The sequence below is a fragment of the Falco cherrug genome, chromosome Z (assembly GCF_023634085.1).
Source record: "Falco cherrug isolate bFalChe1 chromosome Z, bFalChe1.pri, whole genome shotgun sequence".
Taxonomy (NCBI): Eukaryota; Metazoa; Chordata; class Aves; order Falconiformes; family Falconidae; genus Falco; species Falco cherrug.
In genome coordinates this window covers 19,765,349-19,790,717 of record NC_073720.1, presented here as the reverse complement: position 1 = coordinate 19,790,717, position 25,369 = coordinate 19,765,349, and the positions used below count along the sequence as shown (strand labels likewise).

Genomic DNA, 25,369 nt, shown 5'->3' with positions numbered 1-25,369 from the left:
CTGATGGGTCGAGAGTGTATTTTAGCAAAGTTGCTTGCTCAGTAAAAGTAGAGGTGCAGTGGTACCTTGAGAAAGAGAAAATTAAGTACTGTTTCAGATCATTTGCATTCTCAACAGGTGCACCAGAAGGGATCAAGAGGGGAACTAGCCCAAGTACTGGCAGCATTAAACATGTGCACTCTTACAGGCAGGAAGCAGCAGCAGTAGATCTATGGAATTTCTTTGGGGCTGTTTATGATTTTTTTTTCCTCACCCATAGATAGATTCTGGATCATACCCTTCTGTTTTGTGCTACACTATAAATTGTTTGTTCAATCCAGACTCTGTTCATAATACTGAAGAAAATGAAATATCTTTCTCTGAAGAATTTCTTTCTTATAGATTGGCTGTTGACGTACAACTCTGCTTTCCCCATAAAATAGGATGTTGTATTTATGTCTTCTGTTATTTTAATTTTAAAATCATCCATGGCTTTAGCTGGAATTGCTTTAAAAAATAATCTGCTTTGTTTCAGTCTGGAAGAATTTTCTTTGAGATCCATTTCAGCAGTTGTTAAACATCATTTGAAGGAAGTCTTTGCCACAGATCTGCTACTCACTATGAAGCAAAATGTAGACTTCGTCTCAGTGTTATTTTTCCACAGTAGCAATGGAAGTTTATGGGGAGGTACTAAGAATAATAACTGGAGTTGGTGAGGGGGCAGTCTTCATGAAGCTCTTCTCAATATGCAGCTGCCACATAATTAGCAAAATACACACTTTAGGTGTTCTAAATACGTGTCAGTGATCCAAAAATAAAAGAACAGAGAGTTGAGTGGGGTAGGGAGGCATTTAAACATATTACATTTCCAGTTTTCATAACTACAGTCTTTATTTTACCAATCTTCTAATGAAATATTTTTAGCAGTGTCCAGTGATTGGATCAGCCCAATAAATTTTAAGCTAAAACAAGGGAAGTTCTTTAGGGCTGACAGTCCATTTTTGTGTTACATACCTATGGAATTGGTTAGTCCTGTGTACCTCTGACTTGAGTAATAAAGCTATTGCTTAAAATTTATTCCTGTTCAGTTGCAATATCTTCCCTAATTGTTTATACAAATGCCACAGAAGTCCATATACAAAATGGGGATTTCCCCTTTCACTTCACAGACATGGAAAAAAAAAAAACAATTCAATTAAGAATCTTTTAAAAATTGAAACTGTGTTCGATTTTATTGCAGTAAGTGGGAAATATAAGCAAATCTAAGCCAATTTTCCATTATGAAGGAAGATGTAAGAATTAGTAATGTCTAGGATGAAGGAAAGAAATAATTTGTGGATAAGTTGTTTATTTTTCTCTGTTTTTGTAATTCAGTTTTCATTAGTCCCACAAATACTCAGCTCCTGTGTCCCCTTAAGCACACAGGAATAAGGACCTACCTTCATCCCTTCCAAAGATGTAACAACCAGCTTCAGAGCTGTATTCCTTTTCTTCCTTCCAGATAAAAGGTGATGCCATGGTGCAAATGCTTAATGATTCACTGGGAAAGAGAATAGGACCTTTGTCATGGTATTGAGAGCTGGGGCAGGAAGGGTTGACCAAGTCCTTTTGTAGTCTGAGCCAGGAATGGGTATTGGAAAACAGTTCAAATAGACTTTACTCATATTACCGGAAAAATGGCATGGATTTATTGCTGACCTGATTTCTGCTCTTGGTAGCCTGAAACTTGTGATCTGTACTTCTGTGGGTTCTGGTTTTGGGGTGCTTCTTGTTTCTGAGAGATTTAAACCTCAACTTGGAAGAAGAAGATCAGAAAGCTGTTGAGATTGCTGTAGAAATTAAAAGCACTAGTGAAAGAGAAAAAAACCCAAAACCCTTTATCAAGGCTTACAGGTCACCAATATCTCCTCTCTTGTTTGTAGCCCATCAGTGTTAGGAGTGAATGTTGTATTTAGGCAAAAGCACAGTATGACTGTATGGAAGTAAATTATACTTGATTAGAAAAAAACACCTCTGCAATATGTTAATTAGGTCACATATCTCTGGTAGCGCCCCTTGCATGAAGCTGGATTTATGTTGTGTTGTAACTTTTGGAGCGGCTTTCACTCTGCTTGCTCTGTACCTAGGTGTGTACAGTGAATACAAGCAGCGTTTGGTGTGGCTGCTTTCTCCTTGAGTGACTGTGACCATGCCTGCAGCCTAACTCATCTGGGGAGGAGGGAGGGGAGACCACCTGCATGCTGTCCACCTGTGTATGAGAGATGTAGGACTTTTCTGTTGCTGATAGTCCTGTTCTCTGTGATTACCCTGATTAAATCTCAAGGGAAGTGGTGAAGTACTTCAGAACTGCAGATGGACATCTGTTCCATGTCCTGTGAGAAATTCCATTCCCAGTTGTGTTGTCTTAAAAATAGTATGACCACATGGACTTATTTGGGCTTGGTTCCCTCCCCATTAAGCACCATTTCCTACAGTGTTTTTGGCTAGATTAGTAGTTCCTAGCCTTTTCATAGGTGGTCCTCATTACCACCACTTATTCCTCTCTTTTTGTCTTTTTGTTTCTGCATTCTCACGCTTTCTGTTTCTACCTCTGCTCCTCATCACTAGTTCTGGCAACACCAGTTATAAGCACTAATAAGCTTGGCCAAGCATATTAACATGTAGTTCTGGTGTGACTCATTGTTGAGAACTAACAGACTGCATACTAGGTCTGAATTTTACTATTAGGCTGCTCTGCAGAATCTGGGCAAGAGACTGTTTTAATATGGGTGATAGAAACACATGGTTCTTTCATGGACGGCAGCTTCTGTCATGGCAGTGATCTTTTTTGCATTTGCTTTTTGTCAGTGAATGTCAGACGCATCCTAAGTGATGCTGAGCTGTTCTCTAAGTTTTATGATACCTTTTTTTTTTTAAGGGTTTTAAGGGTGTGTGTTTTTTTTCTTCCCCCCCTCCTGCTTTAGACCATTTCATGTGGAGCCTACAAACATAGTCAGCGTGAACGATGATATGCAAAGAGTCACTGATGAAGCTTCAGCAATGAATAAGCGGATTCACTACTACAGCAGGCTCACATCTCCTGCAGACAGGGCGCTGGTAAGGCAAAGATAGGCCAGATTAACTGAGTGGTCTCTGGTATGTTAGGTCTTCCACAGCCTAGGTTCATAAAAGACACACAAGTAAAGGCAGGGGGAGAATTGCTCTGCAGCTTGCTTTGAAGTAAATATTTAGTAGCTGAGTACCTTAACAAGGTCTTGTGTTATCACAAGCTGTGATTGACTTCTTGTTCAATGCCTTCACCATCCAAAGAAAACATACAAACAGCTTGAATTTTGTTAACAGTGGTAAAGGCTGCCTGGATGTGTGTACACATTTCTACCATCTTAAGAGGATTTAAGCAGTGGTCAACTGCGGTGGTTAAACTAGCATGATCTGTGCGTAGTATACGTTACAGGCATTTTGTAGAAGAAAAGCCTGGTTTTGTGCTATCTAGCTAAAATTCTGGGCAATGGGGTTTTTTCATGGGGAGAAAATTAATGTAGTCCAACCTTTTTGGTTTTTTTCCTAAATGCACTTTTCATGGGAAGATTTTGTGATTTACAACAGCTGACTTCCTGTATTTGGGACAATAGTTAACTTTGGTGTTACTAACAAATCTTGGTTTTTATCCATTTGTTAGATTGCTCCTGATCATGTACTTCCAGCTCCTGATGAAATCTACGTATACAGTCCATTGGGAACTGCTTTTAAAGTTGACAGTTGCACAGATGGCTATGGTAAAAACTCCAGTATAGTGACAATGTATGTTAAGCACCTTGCCATATATTAACCAGAAAATGCATTATTATTAAATGTTCTATATTGTATGCATAACTATTGTAGCTAAGAGGATAGTGTGAATTAAGAATGCTCCTCAAATTGCTTACTGGCTTTTTCTTTTCATCCTAGATTTATGATATGGAATACAATGATGGGTACATCTATATTAAGTATCCCATGGGGAATAAAACAGGTAAAACTATGAAAAATGTATGTGTAGGAAAATGTTTTTTGCAACATGGCTTACTCTTCATTTTTCTGTAGTTACTGATAAATAAACTGTATTTCTCCCTCTTAACAGGCAGGCTTTACTTCTGGAATCATTCTCATTTTACTGATGGGCATTTTGACTCTTTATTGCTGCTACAGAGTTGTAGAGTCACGGAAAATGATACGTAAGAAACGCAAAGCTTCATAATGCAAATATTTCTATTATTTGTGTGTGAAACAGAGAGACCTAATAGATTCTTAGTTTGTCTGTATCTTTACTATGTTAGACCTGACCTGCAAATAAAAGCTATTTCTTTGAAAGTCTCCCTATTTTTGTAGTCTGGATCTGTAAGCTAAATTTCTGTCTTCACTATTAGATTATGCTTCGGGTCCTTGGGGCCTAAGTATTATAGCAAACCCCAAACTCTTAGCAAGCAAGGTTTCACAGATGTTCACTTACCAAGCGTTTGGGGGCTTACAGAGTTAGAGGGTTCCCTTCTTCTCCATAAGCACTGTCCAGTTCCCTACATGTATTTCTGATCATGTTGCGCAGTGGAACAGTATGGGCAGTAGCTGCCTCCACTTGTGTAGTATGCCGGTACTAACCTAACTTTTTTATATATTCTGTGTTGGAAGCAATCTGTGGACAGTGGTTTTACTTACAGTGTACTTTTATTGTTCAGAATTAATCTTGCAGCTCTTGTAATTGGTGCTTGTATGCATAAACTAACCCCCCACTTGCTCAAATAAAGGCACTTAAGACCTCCAGTTTGTGACAGCTCATCTCAGGGCATTGTTGAGGACTAGTTCATGGTCTGGCCTGCTTTGCCATAACTCTTGCAAAAGGCTTTAGCTGCAAATGCATGGCTGCATTTTTGCACCCATGCCTTATTCCAGTGCTTCTGGAAGTATTCTGAGTGGTAGTATGGCCACAATAAAAGCCTCTACTTCTTCAGGCTCCTTCAGTCAAATGCCTAGTGAGTGTTATACTTTAAAGTTAACAGAAATCTTCTTAGCCCTTGGAAGCACTGTGATTTTGTGTCAGAATATTCTGAAACAAGAACACATCCTGTCATGAAGAGTTCTACTGACCTAACATTTTGTTTAGATATGTTTCTTACTTTTGTATCTTCTTCAGCTTTAGTAGATACCTCAAACTGGGAATTCCCAGATGTTTGCAAGTATTACTTTGGATCCTTTGGTCAATGGTCAAGTCTTTTATTTTCGATGGTATCGCTTGTTGGAGCCATGGTTGTTTATTGGGTGCTTATGTCCAACTTTCTGTTCAACACAGGGAAGTTTATATACAGTAAGTATACATTTTCGGTTAACTTTTACAGCTATCTTGTGGAAAGATTAAGATGTTGCTTTATACTGAAAAAAGAATTGTTCGTTTTACTTAATCTTGGTTTTTCTGTTGCTTTGTATGAAAAGTCAGTTGAGAATAAGTAACTGTGTGGAGTTCTGTGCACAGTCATGTATGTTTTCAAAGCCGGTTTCTCAGTCTGTCTCTTAAACTGTGGTTTTAATGAAAGACATAGTACCAATTATCTGATTTGCATGTCAGTAATGAGCCTTCTTGGTGTAGCTTAAACAACCCAAACCTCTTGCTTGCTTCCACTTTATATTTTCACTCCCACCTCCTTTGCAGTGGTGTAACTATTTGAACAGCCATGTAACAGGCTAGGCTGTTGAAATGATCCAGGTTAATGAAAAAAATCTAGTTTCATTCTAGTTTTCAACACACACACTTAAGAGTGCTGCCATGTAGAAAGTTTTTGCAAGTGTCCTTGAAGGAACGATGACCTGTAGCACAGTGAAAGAACGATTCTTAGTCTGGCATTGCTACAGAATAAAACATATTGGTTACTTACAGCCTTGTACATGCACAGGCACACAGACTTTTGTGGATACAATCACTTAAGTATGTAGAGTTGTGGGAATAAACGATGGAATTGAGAGCTTTGAAAATCTGACTCATAGCATTGAATAGCATGACAGATTTAAGAGTTTCTGTTTTGAAGGTAATTAAAAAATCTCTGAGGCAAATAGCATTATAGACACTTACACCTCTTAAACAATATTTAATTAGAATTCCCACCATCCCTGAAGGACCTACTTTACTTTATTGGTTAATGACTGGTATATTTTACACTTGACCTAATTCATATGTTATTAAAGCCATTTTACTTTAGACTCTGTTGTTTTTTAATAAGGTTAACCCTTTAATCCTATATTATTCTAAACCAAGGAACTCCAATTTTAGTAAGTAAACTTCAGAATGGTCAAAACCGTTCCTTTTCTAGGAAAAAAAGTTGCTTTTCCCTGAGATTGGCATGTTATTTTATCACTAACCTATATTTGTTTGGGGTCCTTACTTGTTTGCTCTTTGATAACTTTAGTCATTGGATTCTTGTCCTAACTTTCATTGTGGTCACTTACTTGCTAGGTTGTGAAATGGGTGATAGGATGTTGGTTTGACACACTGCCATTTTCCAGCCATGCATTTCTAAGTTATTCTAAGCAGGCTACTACATTTAATGCCAGTACACTCAGATGACTTTTTAAAAAATCTGCACACAGAATTTAAGTGGCAACAAACTGATTTCCTAAAGGAGGATGGTCTAGAAATCAATATGAAAAGAAGGCAAGAATTGTAATCCAAGTATGATATCCTGTGGGGTTTTTTGGGGTTTTTTTGGTAAGATCGTGTCCCATGCTTTCGTTCTGTTTTTGTTCTATGAAACAGACATAAATCCACAAATGCAATTGCTAGTTCTAAACCACTTTTTAAGTACAGAGCAAGCATAAATTGTCTATCCACCTATAACTAATTTTAAAATGCTCTAATTCTGTAAAAGCTATCAGTTCTTTTGATGGCTTCACAGTAGGTACTTCTTTTTAAGTAGCAAGCAACACAAAACAGTGATGAAGAGGGGAGGTGATGAGTGATTTTATTTAAATCTTTTGGTTGTTGTATACACTGATACCAATATGAGAAACCCAGTTTTGATTCAGGGCATTATAAATCAAAGTGAAGAAACAAAAAATAGTTGGCTTCCCACAAGACTTTTTGCTTTCTTTATGAGAAACAAGCTGCTGTTAACTGCATGTAAAAAATCTGAGGGCTGCTGTCCCAGTTCATTTTCTGTGTGCATAATACACCCACATGCAGCAGAAGCAAATTTTAACCAGACACGCTAATGAAATCTCCAAGCTGATGGGCATTTTCTCTCTGTGTGTGTGTATATATACATGTAAATATATGGAAATTGCTATCCAGTACACTCATGCTGGTGAAGCTGCAGGAACTTGAGAATACCTGGTGTGGCACAGCAGTAAAGTAGCACAGGAGTGTATTGAAACAAAACACTTCTAGAGTTGACAGTAGACAGTGAGACTTAAACCTTTCTCTGGAGATTCCCTTCTTTAAAATAAACATGGAAAAAGCATCCCCCTAGAGCCTCCTTTGAAAGAAAGATTAGAAAAATGAGTAGGGGAAGCTTTTTCCATATAGTACCATCTGGACTGAGGATATGGTTGCATGCACTCTTTTTTCTGTCCCAAGAGAAGCTGGTTTTAAGAAGCATCTCTTCATTAACCTCCTGTATGGCATGGCAGACTGAGAAGCTGGGACAAGCAAAGATGTTCTGGGGGAACAGGGACGAGCAGCTGGGAGGGGGCTGGCTTGGGAACTTGATAAATGGACAAGACTGCTGGGAAGAAAGCAGTGCTGTGGGGGGCTACTTTAAGACACTTCTAAAATAAAGTTTTAAAATACTTCGAGTTGGGGGGAGTGCAAGCTGCTGTATTACCCCTCTGATGTAATTTTCCAAAATATTTCTGTAATTAATATTTATCAAGTCAGCAGATAAAAGCCTAGTAGCAGGTTTGGGACATTGATAGTAAGGTTTTCTTCTTTTTAGACTTCATTCATGACATTAACGTAACAGATATTGTTCCTGGCACCAATGGAAGTAACAGAGGTAAGAAGCACTTACTAGTATTGTGTTTCCTGGGTGGGGGTGGGGATTTAAAGGAAAATCATCATGTTTCCATGCCAAACCACATTGCAGTTATAAAGTGTGTCTTGTAAATTCTAACTACCTGTTTTTAAAAAACTGTCATCTGTCTGGGATTTGTACTTCCACAAATAACCACACACTTGGAAAGCTTAATAATTGGAAAAAGAAAGAAAGTGGGGGTGAAGATAAGGATTTAAAGGCAAATTTCAGGTTTCTGTATACCCAGATACAGTCCCCGTGAAACCATGAATGGTAGACTTCTTAATGGCTTTTGGACAATGGGGAACTGGCTTAAGGAATTCTAACTTTTGCACCTTGAAATTGAGGCACATCAGATCTGTTTACTGTTTAAAATCTTGGCTGGGGCATTTTTGCTCCTCACCACTCTGCAGCAACATTCTTATTTTAAAAAAATCCTGTAAGAACAGCTTTAATGATGCTAAGTGCAAAAAGAAATGTGTCAGGCTACATGAGCATCGGGTTGGGCTTTGTGGAGAGTCTGGCATTTGCACAACTAAGTGAAGTAACTGCACTCAAGTATGAAGGTAGGTCTGTTGGGAGTTGAGTAGGCAGAATAATGTAGAATTAAGGCAGGAGCTAGGCATTCAGCCTCTGATCTTTCTGCCTATATACAGTAAATGAACATGTAGTGCTTTGTTATGAAGCGGAAAATTTTCTCTTATCCTGGGTCCTTATGGGAATGGGGAAACATTTCAGTACCAGCTGGATAGCTGTGTGTCACACTCACTGCAGCCGTGTTTCTGGAGAGCAGCTGTTGGGAGTCAGGTGAAGGAGTTGAGAAATAATTCTGAAAACCAGTTGATTTGCATTTGAGCTAGTGTTGAATCCTGTTTCTTCTACAGTCCTTACCAGAAAGGACCAGTAGCTGCTGCAGTGCTCTTTCTCATGTGCTCTCTCCTGCTTCTGCTGTTCTGTCCCATAGTTATGCAGCAGGGGGTGTAACTTGGAAACAAAGCAGACAACAGTATTCCACGGTATCCTCCAACAACTGGAAGATTTAAAGCATCTGCTTCACAAAATTAAGGGATGCCACATGGTCAGATGACTCTTGGCAGAGCATTCAGGGCTACCAAGGAGATCAGTAAGAACAAAAACATTTTTCAGGGTCTGTGAAACAATCCTGTTATAAGCAATGGAGAGAAAGCAAATGAGAAAACTGGAAGTAACATAATGGTCCCTCAAGACATTTGACAGACACTTTTTACATCTTTGTACAGAACAGGCATGCAGCCAGTGTGGGAGGGAGGCTATCAAGTATCTTGGGATGCCAAAATTTAAAACAAGATGTTATGAGAACAGTAAGATGGTTTATATTTCAACACGTAACTTTTTAGGTATGTGTGAGAAAGGAATGTTGATATTAACAAAAATAAAATAAACATGTTTTTGTCAAGGGATCTTTTTGTTCAGTTAATTTTGTTCCAGTCACTTGTTCAGGTGCTGCCATTGATCAGCCACCATTTAACAGGAGTGCGATGTTCCCTTTTGGCAATGTTATGGGTGTATATCTTAAATTGCTTCTGTTGAGTTATATAGCAGTGATGTACTTGCACCTGGCGTGGCACCAAGATGGCAGGGTTTTTTATTCGGTGCATGGGTTTTAGACCTGCCAGTTGTTATAGCAGCTTTCTTGTAATCTTAGTTTGTGTGTTCCCTTAACAATGTACAGTAATGCAGGCTCTTCTGTACACAGATTACATCTCGATTCATATGATCTTACTGAAGTGCACAGAGACAGATTACAATGCTAAATACTCAGCCAGATGCAGGGATGCATTGCTATGACTTGATTCCAGCAGGTGCATTTAGGCACTGAACACAGTTATAGGTATGTGACCTTGAAGGCTGATCCTGTGCCACAGCTCAGGCTTCAGATGAATTGGCATCTTTGCTGTGCTCTTCTGAAAGAGCCATAGTGCTTGTCAGCTTAGATTGTAAGGTGCCTAGCAGTGAAATCTTAGCACTGAACTCCTGATAAAAAACCACACTGAACTCCTGATAAATAAACAAACAGGAGTTAGGAAATGAGTTGTCAGACAATGCTGTTGAGTGGTCCTGTTCCCCATAGGTAAAACACTCTCCAGAAATTATACGATCTTGGCTGTGAAGATTCTGTGCGAGTAAAACACTTTTCATCTGGGGATATTTTTCTTTTCCTTTCTTCCAGTCATTTGTCCAAGTGCTACTAGTGGTCACACACCACAGAACAGGAGTGTGATGTTCTCTTCTGGCAATGATACAGGTTTTGAACTCTTCGAGGAGTGGTGGAACAAATCACAAACAGTACCATTTTACCTGATTGCTGTTCTTCTGCCTCTGCTAAATCTGAAGTCTCCATCCTTCTTTGCAAAGTTTAATGTCCTAGGTAGGTAAGAAATACTATTGAAGCATTGGTTCATTGTGGCTAAAATGTACAGAAAACAGCGAAAGCTACTTCAGTGAGTAGAATTGTAGAATCATTTAAGTTGGAAAAGAACTTTAAGATCATCAAGCCCAACTGTTAACCCAGGACTGTCAAGTCCACCACTAAGCCATGTCCCCAGGTGCCACATCTACGTGTCTTTTAAGTACTTCCAGGGATGGGGACTCAACCACTTCCCTGGGCAGCCTGTTCCAATGCTTGACCACCCTTTCAGTGAAGAAACTTAGGATTCCTAATACCAAATCTAAACCTCCCCTGATGCAACTTGAGGCCATTTCCTCTTGTCCTGTTGCTTGTTACATGGGAGAAGAGAGCAACACTCACCTTGCTAAAACCTCCTTTCCAGTAATTGTACAGAGTGATAAGGTCTCTCCTCAGCTTCCCTTTCTGCAGGCTAAACAAGCCGTTCCCTCAGCTGCTTCTCATAACACCTGTGCTGCAGACCCTCCACCAGCTTCATTTTCCTTCTCTGTGCACACTCCAGCACCTCGATGCCCCTGCTGAAGTGAGGGGCCCAACACTGAACACAGGATTCGAGGTGTGGCCTCACCAGTGCCCAGTGCAGGGGGACGGTCACTGCCCTGGTCCTGCTGGCCACACTGTTTCCCATACAAGCCAGGATGCTGTTGGCCTTCATGGGCACACTGCTGGATGTCAACCAGCACCCCCACGTCTTTTTCTGGGGGACAGCCTTCCAGCCACTCTTCAGTAGTTTGCTGGCAGCCCATATTGTGCCTTGGAATGGTTTGTTGGTTGGTTTGTTAACCACCACAGGCTTTCTACTCTGCTTTGCTCGAGTCTTTCAGATAACAGGCTGATAATTATTTTTTTTCCTTCTCTCCCTTGATAATCCTGTAAAACAAGTTCCACTATATTTACAACGGGTTTTCCCAGATGGTGCAGTATTTGATGCATAGTACTTTGGCACAAGCAGTCAGTCATACCCTTCCTCATCTGGTAGACATTTCAACACAGGCAGTTACTTCCAAAAATTAGTTGCTTCTGACCTGAAGTAATTTGTTACCAATCAATTGATTAATTAATTACAGCATCAGTCAGTCAGTGTAATCTGCTGCTGTGCTTTGCGCAGCTCCCAATACCCTTGCCTATTCTGTGCTACAAAGACAAAAGTTGTGACTTCTCCTTGCTTCCATGTCTTGAGATGGAAAACCAATACAGGTGGGATTGGTGAAGGGGATAAAGCACATGGATGATGGGTGGGGTTATTCACAAAGGGTATCTGAGGGCATAGCATTGAAGCATATGATGGAGAGAAAGGAAAAAGGAGATGGGATCACAGAATGGGTTGAAAAAGATGGAGAAATATTGTAAAGGAGGTAGAGGACAGGAAATTGAGGGTGTAGTTTGTCCTGTTTGTTCCAGTGTGATGCTTAATTAGGGCTTGGATCTGCTGTTTCTGGAACCAGTAAATGAAAATACAGCACATGTGATGGTGCTCCTGTGTAAAAAGGAAAGTTTTTATGTAGCCTACATATAAATTAGGTATATGAAAATATTTCATCAAGTGAGATCTAGCCACAACTGTATGTGTTTTTGAAATAAGCACATTATTGTAGACAACTTTTTTTTAGAGAACGTGAATATTAAAATACAAAATTTCTCATAACTTAGCAGATTATAATGTAACTCAGAAGCTGTGCAAAGTTGGTTTAATTTTTTTTAAACCTTGAAGTTAATAGGACAAGAAAAAATGGAAGGCAATTTTTGAGGTGCTGAAATAAATCTTAATAGAGAACTTGTACCTACCTTTACACCTACAGAAACCTAAATCATTAGGAGACTACAGAATATTTTAGCTGTTAAGCTGATCCTTAAGCACGGAACCTTTCATCTTCCTAAGCCTTTGACTACGCTCTGTATAATCAAATGGTAATTTCTGCAGTTAATTTTTTAATCTTGGAGATACTGCTACAATTAAATGATGTCTTATCTGAATCTGTATTCTAAACTGCAAAAATGCTGTTTCTTTGTCTTTGCTTACAGCCTGTTCTCTGGTGACAAGCAGCATTGTTGGCTGGAAGGTTGCATATAGTAGCCTTAATTACTGTTGCACAGTTTCCTTCAATTTTTAGGTAGTTACTGTTCTGGCCTTGTCTGTTTGAAATGACAGGAGCCAAGATCATACACTGTCCATCCCATGTGCAGACACAGCAAGGCATTTATACCCATCTGTGATCTTACCTGTAGTCCTCTAGCTGTGTAGAGTATTGCTGGATACCTCTGAATCATTGAGATGGAATGCAAATCCAGTGTTATTTGATCAAGGTTATCCAAGGTTATCATCTATACAAGGTTTAAATCAGTAGTGATCAAATGTCATTATCAGCTTCCAGCTCCCAGTTTGAAGTTCACAATTGCAGTAAACATTCATATCTCATTGGGCCATTTGGTTCAAAAAGTCAGTGACTGCATGGATGTTGTAATAGCTGCAGTACTGCAGTTCATGCAGTGCTTGTCTCATGTTTAGATCAAAATCTTGACAGCTAAAGCTTGAACTCATCTGTTACTGCTGAGAGACATCCTTTCCTGTACAGCAGCAGGATTTACAGCGTAATTCTTCCACTGTCACTACTGCAGCATCTGGAGAACATTAAATATGCCGAAAGCTTGCACTGGGTGCAAGTACATTATTCTTTCTGTCTGACCTATAACATAAAGAAAAGGAAAATTTAGACCTAGCTTGTGTTTTTAAGAAGGAATACCAACCCGAAGTATTTGGGCTGCTGGTAACTAGTTGGATGGAGCAGGAATAAAACACAGCACAAATACTTTCTACTACCTCATGGTGTTTGTTTGTCTCTTGTCTTTTCCAGGTACAATTTCCGTTATCTACTTAGTTTTTCTGGTTACTGTAAAGGCTGCTTATCTGGGAATCCATTTAGAATACAACTGGTTTGCAGAGAATGATTTTTTTGTACCAGGTAAGGTAATTAAAATGCAGTAATGAAGCCTATACCGATGGGTTTAAGATTATTTTTTTTTAATCAATTAATGAATGACTTTCTCACCTTTTAACATCTCTGTGACATAAATAAAACGAGAAAATGCTGCCTGATGTTGCATGTAGAGGCTCAGGAAGGGTACCTTGTGACAAAGTGACAAGGATGTCAGGCTTAAATTAAATGGCTCATTCACCATAATTTACAACTACCGATTTTCCTGTGCTTCCCCAATCTATCTCAGGTTTTAGTCCATAATTATAGCTCTTCTTTAAACACCCATTAGCCCTCCAGTATGTTTCTTTTCTTGAATGTTGTTTTGGTGGCTGTTCTTTCCAAATTACTGTTACAGATTACTTTGTGAGATGTCACAGTCATAAACTGGTATTGCATGAATAGATAATTTAAAGAGATCAGTTTCTTATTTTAGGAGGCGTGTAACGAGTTTTTTCCCCATGCTTTACAACAGCCAGGATTCATATAATCATTTAGCTCCAAGGAGCTGTGTTCTGTGCTATTGAATTGTATCACTCCTTCTGTTCTTAGAAACAAAGAGTATTTTGTCCTTCTTGATGATCTTATGATCTTATTGGCATCACAGAGACATATTGGGATGGCTGCTGTGACTGGAATGTTGGAATGGAAGGATACAGGCCTTTTGGGAAGGACAGGCAGGGGAGACAAGGAGAGGCGTGGATCTCTGCCTAGGGATGGAAGAGGAGCCAACCAAGAGCTATGGGTCATGATTAAAGGGAGGACAGGGACAAATGACATTATAGTGAGGGTCTGCTACAGGCCACCCAACCAGGAAGACTGAGCAGATGAGACCCTCTATAGAAAGATAGGAGCAGCCTTAGATTCTCCAGCCCAAGAAAAGCTGGTTAATATTCAAGGATCACCTCCTCCAAGCTCAGGTGCTGCGCATATCAACAAAGAGGAAATTGGGCAAAAATGCCAGGAGGCCTGCATGGATGAACAAGGAGCTCCTGGACTAGTCAAACACAAAAAGGAAGCCTATAGGGGGTGGAAACAAGGACAGGTAGCCTGTGAGGAATACAGAGAAACTGAGCAGCCAGAAACCACGTTAGAAAAGCTAAAGCCCTGATAGAATTAAACACCAGCCAAGCAGTCTGGCAGCAGTCTTGGGGCTTTTTTTTTTTTTTTTTTAATTGCTTGGAAACAGAAGTGCTGAGGTACTAACAGACTGACTCCTGTTCTTGCCTCTGCCATCAAGAGTGGTTCCAAAGTATGTTTATCAATATGGTGTTAGGTGCTTTATATATATATAAAAATACATACATAAACAAAAACCAAACCAAACCAAAAAAAATATATATATCTAAGGGCAACAAGAAAAGCTTCTATAAGTATCTCGGTGATAAAAGGAAGGTGAGGGAAGATGTGAGGCCTCTCCAGAAGGAAATGAGAGACCTGGTTACCCAGGACATGGAGAAGGCTGAGGTACTCAATGACTTTTTTTCCTCAGTCTTTGCCAGCAAGTGGTCTAGCCATACTGCCTAAGTCACAGAAGGCAAAGGCAGAGACTAGGAGAATGAAGAACCACCCATTGTAGGAGAAGATCTGGTTCGAGACCACCTAAGGAACCTGGAGGCGCACAAGTCCATGGGACCTGATGAGGTGCATCCGTAGGTCCTGAGGGAATGGGCAGATGAGGTGGCTAAGCCACTGTCCATCATGTTTGAGAAGTCGTGGCAGTCTGGTGAGTTTCCCATGGACTGGAAAAGGGGAAACATAAACCCCATTTTTAAAAGGGGAAATAAGGAGAACCTGGGGAACTACAGTCATCAGTCTCACCCCTGTGCCTGGCAAGATCATGCAGTGGATCCTCCTGGCAACTGTGCTAAGGCACATGGAAAATAAGGAGGTGATTGTTGACAGTCAGCATGGCTTCACTAAGGACGAATCATGCCTGACAGATTTGGTGGCCTTCTGTGATGGGGTTACAGCATTGGTGGGTGAGGGAAGAGCAACTGATGTCATCTGCCTGGACTTATGCAAAGCATCTGACACTGTCCTGTACAACATTCTTGTCTGTAAACTGGAGACATGGATTTGACGGATGGACCACTCGATGGAAAAGGAATTGGCTGGATGATCACACTCAAAATTGAGTTGCAGTCAATGGCTCAACGTCCAAGTGGAGACCAGTGAGGACTGGCACTCCTCAGAGATCAGTATTGATACCGGTGCTCATCAACACATTTGTTGGCAACATGGCCAGCAGGACTGAGTGCACCCTCAGCAATTCACTGATGACACCAAGCTGTGTGGTGCCGTTGACATGCTGGAAGGAAGGGATGCCATCCAGAGGGACCTTGGCAGGCTGGAGAGGTGGGCCTGTGTGAACTTCATGAAGTTCAGGAAGGCCAAGTGCAAGGTCGTGCACCTGGGTCAGGGTACACGATACACAGGCTGGGTGGAGAATGGATTGAGAGCAGCCCTGAGGAGAAGGGCTCAGGGGTGCTGGTGCACAGGAAGCTCAGCATGGCCCAGGAACAACTTGCAGCCCAGAAAGCCAGCCAAATCCTGGTCTGCATCAAAAGAAGTGTGACCAGCAGGTCAAGGGAGGTGATTCTCCCCCTCTACTCTGATTTTGTGAGACTCCACCTGGAGTACTGCATTCAGCTCTGGGGCCCTCAACGTAAGAAGGACATGGAGTGAGTCCAGAGGAGGGGGACAAAGATGATCAGAGGGCTGGAGTAGGCTGAGAGAGTTGGGTTTGTTCAGCTTGGAGAAGAGAAGGCTCTGTGGTGACCTTATAGCAGCCTTCCAGTACCTAAAGGGGGCCTGCAAGAAAGCTGGAGAGGGACATTTTTACAAGGACATGTAGTGATGGACAAAGGCTTTAAACTGAAGGACGATTGATTTAAATTAGATATTAGGAATAAATTCTTCACTGTGAAGATAGTGGGGCACTTGAACAGGCTGGCCAGAGAAGCTGTGGTTGCCCCGTCCCTGGGAGTGTTCAAGGCCAGGCTGGATGGGGCTTTGAGCAACCTGGTCTGGTGGGAAGGTGTCCCTGCCCCTGGCAAGGGGACTGGAACTAGGTTGACCTTTAAGGTCCCTTCCAACCTAAACTATTCTATGATTCTGTGATTCTATGATTCTGTAGAGTTTACTTCTTTAGTTAAGGCCACTCGGAGATACATACCTTCTTAGGGTTTCTTTAGCAGGTTTGTGCATTTTTAGTTTCCTATTTACAATAAGCACTGCACTAACAGTTTTACACATGGGCTGCAGACTGTTGTTAGGTCCAAAAATGTAGAATTGGAGAAGGAAACAAGGATACCTTAAAACACTAGGACGGGTTTTTGAATAGAGATTTTTTAAAAAGGAACACTAGAGTTGTTCCGTGTTTCTAATAGAACCTGATACAGTTTGTGGCATCATGGTAATGCATTGCGGCAACAAGAGTAACAACTCAGTTAGTAAACTACAGATTAGTTGAGTAAAGTTACTGATGTGAAATTCAACTGATTTGTGTGTTCACATCACGATTGCAGTGGTCTCACAGTTACTTATTCTTTGTCATCTTCTACCACTGCCTTTGAGTTGATTCAGCTGTCTAGCTGAACTGAAATTAATCTCACACAATAATAAGCAGAATAAACAGCTAGGCTAGTGTATTCTGTGTATGTTTGGCAGAGGTATGCTCAAAATCCAGTATTCCCCTTCTCCACCCCCAAGCCCATAGCTAATCATCAAATCTGTTCGTTCATTTTCCCATAACTGCTGAAGGTCATTCCTTCCTAATCTCAGTCACGCATTCAGAACCCTATTTCAAGATCTGAATGCCAAGAAACAAGTGAAAGGCTGTATAAAACAGTTTCTGCAGCTTGGTAGTGTCACCAAGAAAAAGTATTTGTCCTTTCTGGCTGAGTCTTCAAATCCAGGCAGTTTTTGCTGAGTATGACTGCGTGCAAGACCAAAGCAGATGCTTTGAGAATGAACTGGATTATCTCTGTAATTCCCTAACAATCCTGACTACTGCAGCGTAAGTACAAACTTAAAGATAGATGTAAGTAGTTCTGAAACAGTGCTATCCATACTATTTATTTTCCTCCATCATTGCATTTACTTTTAGGCACATTTTTTTGACTAACAAACTGCTTTTGTCTCCAGTGTAAAAATTTGGATTTCAAAGCACTGGATGATTAGCAGCTGCATTAATGACCTAATTTATTTTGTACAGCATTATGCTTAATGCTGTCTGTAAGTACAAGTGATACTCAAGCATGTGCTGCTCAGTCAGTAGATAGACCACAATGTTTGGTCTTGCTCTGTTGCAAGCATGGAAACATGGTTTTAACCTGAATTGCCCCAGAAGACAGTCTTTAATGTTCACATGGCCTCATATCTGCGCTCACATGGCCTCATATCTGCGCTGTCTTCCTGAGAATGCAGGACGAAATTTGCCCAAACTACGGTTCACTAACAAACCCACATAAAGTGGAAACCAGCCTATGTCTACAAAATCAGGTTTTAAACACCTTGAAGTTCAAGTCCAAGATCTATTAAGCAGTCCTTGTGTAAAATGAATTATAGCTTGACACGTGTGCCACAGGTCACTAAGTGGAGCACCTGGTAGTCTGATTATTTTGGCAGTGTCACTGGTTCTGCTAGGAGATAGGCAAAGCTTGCAGCTAATGCATACAAATTCAGCTACTACTGATAGTTGCAGTGATGAGGGAGACAGTTCGGAAAGAGATTCTGAATCTGTTGGTTTGCTTTATTAGTGAGATTGAAGTAGTAGATGGAAAACAAGCCCAAAAGTCTCTTGCACTCCCAATTCTTATCAGTAGTGCATCACGCTAATTAGGTATTGAAGATGCAATGAAGTCAGCCCTAGGGGTGGCGTATTCTCTCAGCCTGGATGAACCTTTCATTGATTGCCTGGGGTGTGTTCACCTTGCTGACTTTATAGCACTTTAAAAAAGTCTGGTTTAAATATGTTTGCATGAAGCTCTCTGTGGTTTGATCTGTAAGTGTTTGTGAGCCTCTGATGAGTGTTTTGCTATATGGCTGGATGCTTTCCAGAAGCTGAGCTAGCTCAGGGATCTCTAATTGCTGTTAGCATGCTGAAGAGTACATACATCATTGTATGATACCAACAAAGATGGTGCTGTAATGATGTTACACATTGGTGAATTCGGGTATTAAAAGTAGAAGAAGCAGAGCAATGCTATTCCCATGGAGACAATAAAACCCCCTTTTTCATAGATGCAGTAATGTGTATGATAACACAAGAAGTTGCTCTGCCTTTCTTTATGCCCTGGTTTATAAGCAGAATCTTTTAAACATCTACAGATGTCATTTTTCCTCTGGTAGCATGAGTAACATTTTAACAACGAAAGATTCTGATAAAGCAAATGATTCCTTCCCCCCATCTCCCTGTTCAGGGACAATCAATTACTGCCTTAAAAATGCTTTCCAGCTAAACTGTTAAGAAGCAGAAAAGCTTGTATGTGTAGATCCTAAATTAACCTAATAATCTTTGATGGTTGGGGTCTCTCAAGAAATTTTGCTGGGCATGTGTTGTATAGTAATCACTGTCATCTTGCATTTTGTACTTTGTGATTAAATATCTGCATTGCCTATGGTCAAAGATAAAACAGATTGTCCCATTTCGACGTGGAGGTTCGTGTTTCTGCAGTTGACTCCACAGTACTGTATGCCCTCTGCCTTTTGGCACTGTTTGTTTCAAAGAAGTTATTAACACTTTTTTTCCTCCCTTAGAGTTTAGAATTCTGTTCCCTCAGCTTACAGGAGTTCTGACACTTGCCTTCTTCATCCACAATTGTGTCATCACACTTCTTCAAAATAACAAGAATCAGGAAAATAATGTAAGTAATTTCACAAAACTGTGCTGATTTTTATCTAGATTGCTTGCTTCTTTTGAAGTCAATCCAGGGACTGTAGTAGCTTCAGAAAATGTAACTTGCTCTTGTGATCTGATAAGAAACCAGTTACACATACTTATAACAGATGCATTTCAAATTTATTCAAATGAAAGCTTATTTGTGGTCAGGCTGGTATTAAATGGCCAAATTACACACAAGAGGCAGAAGGCTTGGCAGTGTTGTATGACTAGAAAACCTGACCAATTTTAGAATGAAAAATGCTGGAAAATATTGGGCATAGGACTGATTTTAGCAGAGTTCTGAAAAATAGTGCTGGGGTCTAGATAATACTTTTTCTCAGTTGCTTCAGTAGTTTTGTGTCACAATCCAAGCCAAGGTTCATAGAGAAACCTGACCCTATTTAGAGAATCCTCAAGAGTTGAAGCCTGGATCTGGAACCTTTGTGATATGTAGCCCTTGGACTGGTCCTTTGCCCTTGAAAAAATTATGCGCTGCTCATCCAGATAGAACTGCATTCTTTCTTAATATCTTCCCATTATAAAATACAAAATGGAGTGAACATAATACAGAGTTAGAGCCCTAGAGTACATTTTTACTGTAATTATTTTGATTATTTAACTTTTGCCTCCCCACTTTCCAGGATTCTTGTCCCACTTCATTAAAATGACAGAATTGCATCCGAGTGGGTTTTGAATGTCTCCAGAGAGCGAGACTCCACAACCTATCTGGGCAGCCTGTTCCAGTGCTTGGTCACCCTCAAAGTAAAGTTGTTGGAACTTCTTGTCTTGCAGTTTGTGCCCATTGCCCCTTGTCGTGTTGCTGGGCACTACTGAGAAGAGCCTGGCTCCATCCTCTTGACACCCATCCTTACGATATTTGTGTGCATTGGTAAGATCCCTTCTGTCCACTCATCCGGGCCACACTTTCTGAGCTTACCTATGAGGATGTTATGGTACACAGTGCCAAAAGCCTTGCTGAAGTCAAGGTAGACAACATTTGCTGCTCTCCCCTTCTCTACCCAGCCAGTCATTCCATCATAGATGGCTGTCAGGTTGGTCAGGCATGATTTGCCCTTGGTGAATCCATGCTGGCTGTTCCTGATGACCTTTTCCTCCACATGCTTTGATATGACCTCCAGGATGAGCTATTCGATCAGCTTTCCAGGGATGGAGGTGAGGCTGACTGGCCTGTAGTTTCCTGGGTTCTTCTCATTGACCTTCTTGAAGGCTGGAGTGACATTGGCTTTCCTCTAGTCCTCAGACATGTCTCCTGTCCTCCATGACCTTTCAAAGGTGATGGAGAGTGGCTTAGCAATAACATCTGCCAGCTCCCTCAGCACTCCAGAGTGAATCCCATCGGGGCCCATGGATTTGTGGGTGTTAAATTTTCTTAAGTGATCTCTAACATGATCCTTCTTGACTAAGGGAATGTCTTCCTTTTCCCAGATTTCCTCTCTTGCCGCCAGGGTCTGGGATTCCTGAGGGCTGGCCTTGGCAGTGGAGACTGAAGCAAAGAAGGCATTCAGTAACTCCACCTTCTCTGTGTCCTTCATCACCGGTGCTCCCACCTCATTCAGCAGCAGGCCAACATTTTCCCCAGTCATGCTTTTCCTGCTGATGTACGTGAAGAAGCCCTTCTTGTTGTCCTTGACCTCCCTCACCAGATTTAATTCCAAGTGGACCTTATCCTTCCTTGTCACCTCCCTGTATGTTCTCACCATATCCCTATATTCCTCCCAAGTGGCCTGTCCCTTTTCCACATCCCATAAACTTCCTTCTTCTGTCTGAGTTTTGCCAGAAGCTCCTTGCTCATCCATGCAGGCCTCCTGCCCCTTTGCATGATTTCTTATTCATAGGGATGCACTGATCTTGGGTTTGGAGGAAGTGATGCTTGAATATTAGCCAGTGCTCTTGTACACCCCTACCTTCTAGGGCCCTAACCCATGGGAATCCTCTAAGCAGGTCCTTGAAGAGGCCAAAGTTAGCTCTCCTGAAGTCCAGGATTGTAGTCCTACTTATCGCCCTGCTTCCTTCACACAGGATCCTGAACGCCACTGTCTCATGGTCCCTGCAGCGAAGGCTGCCCCCAGCCTTCGTATCCTCAACCAATCCTCTTTTGTGAATACAAGGTCCAGGAGCTTATCTTGCTTGTTGGCTCCTCTGTCACCTGTGTCAAAAAGTTACCGCTAATGCTCTGCAGGAGCCTCCTGGACTGTGTGAGCCTAGCTGTGTTGTCTTTTCAGCAGATATCAGGGAGGTGGAAGTCCCCCATGAGAACCAGGGACTGTGATTGTGAGGCTGTCTCCAATTGTCTGTAGAAGGCCTCATTGACTTCCTCTTCCTGATCAGGTGGCCTGTAGCAAACACCCACAACAGTGTCACCCATGTTGCCCTGCCCCTTAGTTTCTACTGGTAAGCTCTGGACTCATTCTGCATCCGCCCCTGGGGACAGCTCGATACATTGTGGTTGCTCCTCACAGAAAGAGCAACTCCACAACCTCTCCGTGCTGCCCTGTCTTTCCTAAAAAGTACATAGCCATCCATGGTGGCTTCTCAGTCATGTGAGCTATCCCACCGTGTCTCTGTAATTGCAATGAGATCATGGCCTTTATCTGTAAATAATCTTAGCTATAAAGGTAACTACAATAACATACAAAGATTTTACAATAATAGCTGTATGAAAAAATGATACAGAATCACAGAATCCAAGAATGGTTGAGGTTGGAAGGGACCTCAGCTGTCATCTTGTCCAGCTGGCTCCACCCAGTTACCTACACAACACATCAGGTAGAATATATTTGATTATTCAGAGGTGGTCATGCACCAATGCAGTGAAATGACCTTTTACTTTAGTAATCTGCACAGTTAGTTTTTTGTCCCTGTGAACCCAGGCCAGCTTGTGAGTGACCACCTCTGCAAAGGAGTCATTAATCCTCCTCCAGGAAAGATTCTTGGGGTTTATGGTCATCTCTGAAAATAGTTTAAAAACTAAAGAGAGTGTTAGTAAATCTCTGGAGAAAGAAAACAAAGTTTCTTCTCAGTTTTCTTAAGAAAATTTTATGATATGGAAAAGGGCAAGATTTTTCTTTCTCTTTAGCTGTGGCTTTCAAATTCTAAAGGCAGGATCACTCCACAATCAGCTCTGTATGCATGGGAGGCCTAATACTTCCATGCCACCTTTAAGATATTTCCTGTGGCTTTCCCCGCTTCATTTACATGAGAGCAAGCCATCAGTAGCACCTGAAATCTTCTCGGCTTGATTTTCTTGTGTTAAGGAGGCAGAAACCACTGCCTGCATTTGAATCAGCTTTTCTGAATGTCCTCCCTGGAGCTTATGTTGAATTTCCAAGTCAACCCTAGTGTGGATCCCAAGCCCTGGGCAAGACTGTCACATTCCAGAAGGGTGTTCAGATTGCATGGAAAAGTTTGTAATGGGAAACCAAATCTGTGCATAGTTCTTCTTCTAGGAGTTTTGTTTGGCTAGAGATTTCCTTCCCTGTTTGTAGCTGTACAGCAGCCTTTCACCTAAGTCTCAAAGTGCTTTGCAAATGTTAATGAAGCACTGATGCTCTTGAAGAGCTAACAGTTTTGTGATTAATTCACTAAGCTGCTGGACTAAGTGGGAGGTTTACATATGTATATAGGTCTCTGTCTTAAGTCAGGGTGTTAAGAGTATTTTTTCCTATGTATTTATATCAAGAAGATGCTTTCTTACATCAGTATTTCATGGATCAACCTGTTAACATGTCACTTCAATCAGAGTTCTGTGAAAAGCCTACAGAACTTGGCAAGCTGGAAAAGTACTATTTTAGTTATGAACAAAACTTGCTGAAACTAGTGGTCACAAGAACAACTCTTTGGGGAGGTGTAAAAAAGAAAGAGAAACAGTAACATTCCTTTTATGGAGTCAGAAATCCAAACCCATAGCAGTTTCCATTCTGGTCACAGGCGTGTATCACTGCCCAAAGTTAAAACACACATGGGGGGAGGATTCCTCTGGCTGATATTCCAGTATGGGGTGGATGATGTGAGAAGAGCAGTGCACTAGAGTACACCAAATGTCAGCAGCACAGCCAAGCCCTAAGAGCAGTGTTAAAACTTGAGCTCCCTGTTCCCATCTCCCACTGCTGCGCCCTGGTATTTTATCAGTGGTTTTGTGTACTGCACAATCAACTGGTTTGGAAACGGATTGCACAGAAAACTGACCTGGCCACAAAATGTGATTAGTTGGAGTTTTTGTTTGGGTTTCTTTTTTTGTGATTCACATCTGTGATCTGGTTCCCTGAGCAGCTGTACGGATGCTACACAAGCCCAGAGCATGATCTACAGGCATGAATATGGTAGTGCTGTCTCCTAACAATCGTTTGTGGACCTACCTGGAGGAAAGGCTGAGAGTGGAGAGATGGTTTTTGCCCAGGTGGTAACTGCAGAAGGCATAGAGCTGTGGATGGTTCTTATTTTCTGCAATACTGAAACAGTTTCTGTTGATGCTGCCCTGCCACTGGTTTCTTTTTCCAGCCAAAATTATGTACAGTGTCACGCATCTTGGTGAAGTACTTTTTTGTCACCCAGTTGAATGTTATCACTTGCCCTTAATGCACACAACTTGAACAGGTGAAGTCTGTTTATGATAGGGATCAGAGTCCTGTTACATATTGTAGAGGCAGCATCTCTCTTTTGAGAAGTGACCAATCTGAAATGGGATGATCAAAAGGTACTATTTCTAATGTGGTAATAATTACTAAGCACTGATACAGGCTTATCCATCCAAGAAACAACTCTACAAACTAGCTTTCACTGTGATACTGAGTTAAAAAAGAACTATTTTCCCTATGGCATGCAAAAGTGAAAACATGACCTGGAAGTTGCCTGTTCTTTTCAGCATTACATTGGAAGTATCTGTAGAGCACAGACACTTCACTGTGCTGCATCCAGTTCTGTGCCACAGGTCCAGCCAGCATCTGGATAGTAAACTATAGATGCGATATAGCATCTTGCACTTTCAGAGTTTTTGTTGTTAGCTTCATCCAATTTACCAGACTCATTCTTTTGCTAGGAGGCAGATTTCTCCTTTCATTCTGCTGCTGCTGCTGGCAGCCTCAGTCAGCCGATATTCTTCTTCCAGAGGCACTTTTAACACTTTGTTGTGTGCATCTGACCAGAAAAGCCCCTGGTCAGCAATAACTGCAGCTAACACTTGTTCTCCAAGTTCCATCCCAAAATCTGCCAGTTGTTTCAGGTGTACTTGACAAGGGCTTGGCAGGTGGCAAGCTTTGGTCCTTACAGACTGTGACCTGCGTGTTATCTTTGATGCTTCCCTTGCATTCTGATCCCCTAAATACTTCCTTCTTTCAACCATTTTTTTCTACATTTGATTCTTAGATTATAAACTCTCGGTGGGAGGACTGCCCCATTCTTTATGCTTAGGCAGTTTCCACCACAGTCATGTCCAATTTGAGTAGAAACTTCTTAATATAAAAATTAAAATAGACAAATGCGATTATTAACATTAATCCTTTTATCTCTCTCCATGTGTTCTTTGGTTTTATCTGGTATTGTGTTGTCTAAGCAGCATTTATAGTCAAGGTCTTTAGGGAGTGAACCCAGGTCTCCTGAAGAGTAATGAACATTAATCAAAAGATGTTCCTGTTACATACACAAACATACACTCTTGTACAAAGATAACCATCTTATATACAGAAGCAGATGTTTGCAAGGGAGATGACATGTTTCAGAAAATAAATTCAGGTTTTCAGGTTGTCTTTATGTCTTGTTGCTTATGGAAATCAAAATCTGGGTGTTCTTTGTATGGTGAGAGCACCTGAAGAAAAAGGTCTATTGTGTTATGTTCTATGAAAATACATTATCAGAATTATCTCAGCACTTAGTTTCAGTACAGATTAAAGTGTGCACCCTCAGGAATTGTCGGAACATGGACAGGTTAGTATAGTCGGAGGTAATAGCACAACAGTTATCTATCCTTAATTAAGTCTAGTCCAAAGGAAACAGTAAGAATTTTGTTTCCAATTGCTTGTCCTCACAACTGCAAGAA

General features: G+C 41.1%; 1 protein-coding gene across 9 annotated transcripts in view; it reads left to right on the top strand.

Annotated features, from left to right (window-relative positions):
- Positions 1-25,369, top strand: part of SLC38A9 (solute carrier family 38 member 9) — a 54,067-nt gene that overhangs the window by 14,479 nt on the left and 14,219 nt on the right. For 8 of the 9 annotated variants that reach the window (XM_055699153.1, XM_055699156.1, XM_055699152.1 and 5 more), the window contains 10 exons: positions 2,943-3,075; positions 3,659-3,780; positions 3,928-3,991; positions 4,100-4,193; positions 5,147-5,317; positions 7,935-7,994; positions 9,272-9,388; positions 10,222-10,419; positions 13,311-13,418; positions 19,194-19,300. In XM_055699153.1, the coding sequence (XP_055555128.1) occupies positions 2,943-3,075; positions 3,659-3,780; positions 3,928-3,991; positions 4,100-4,193; positions 5,147-5,317; positions 7,935-7,994; positions 9,272-9,388; positions 10,222-10,419; positions 13,311-13,418; positions 19,194-19,300 (1,174 nt within the window). The remainder of the gene's footprint in view (positions 1-2,942; positions 3,076-3,658; positions 3,781-3,927; positions 3,992-4,099; positions 4,194-5,146; positions 5,318-7,934; positions 7,995-9,271; positions 9,389-10,221; positions 10,420-13,310; positions 13,419-19,193; positions 19,301-25,369) is intronic. The other variant, XM_055699157.1, reaches the window with a different exon arrangement.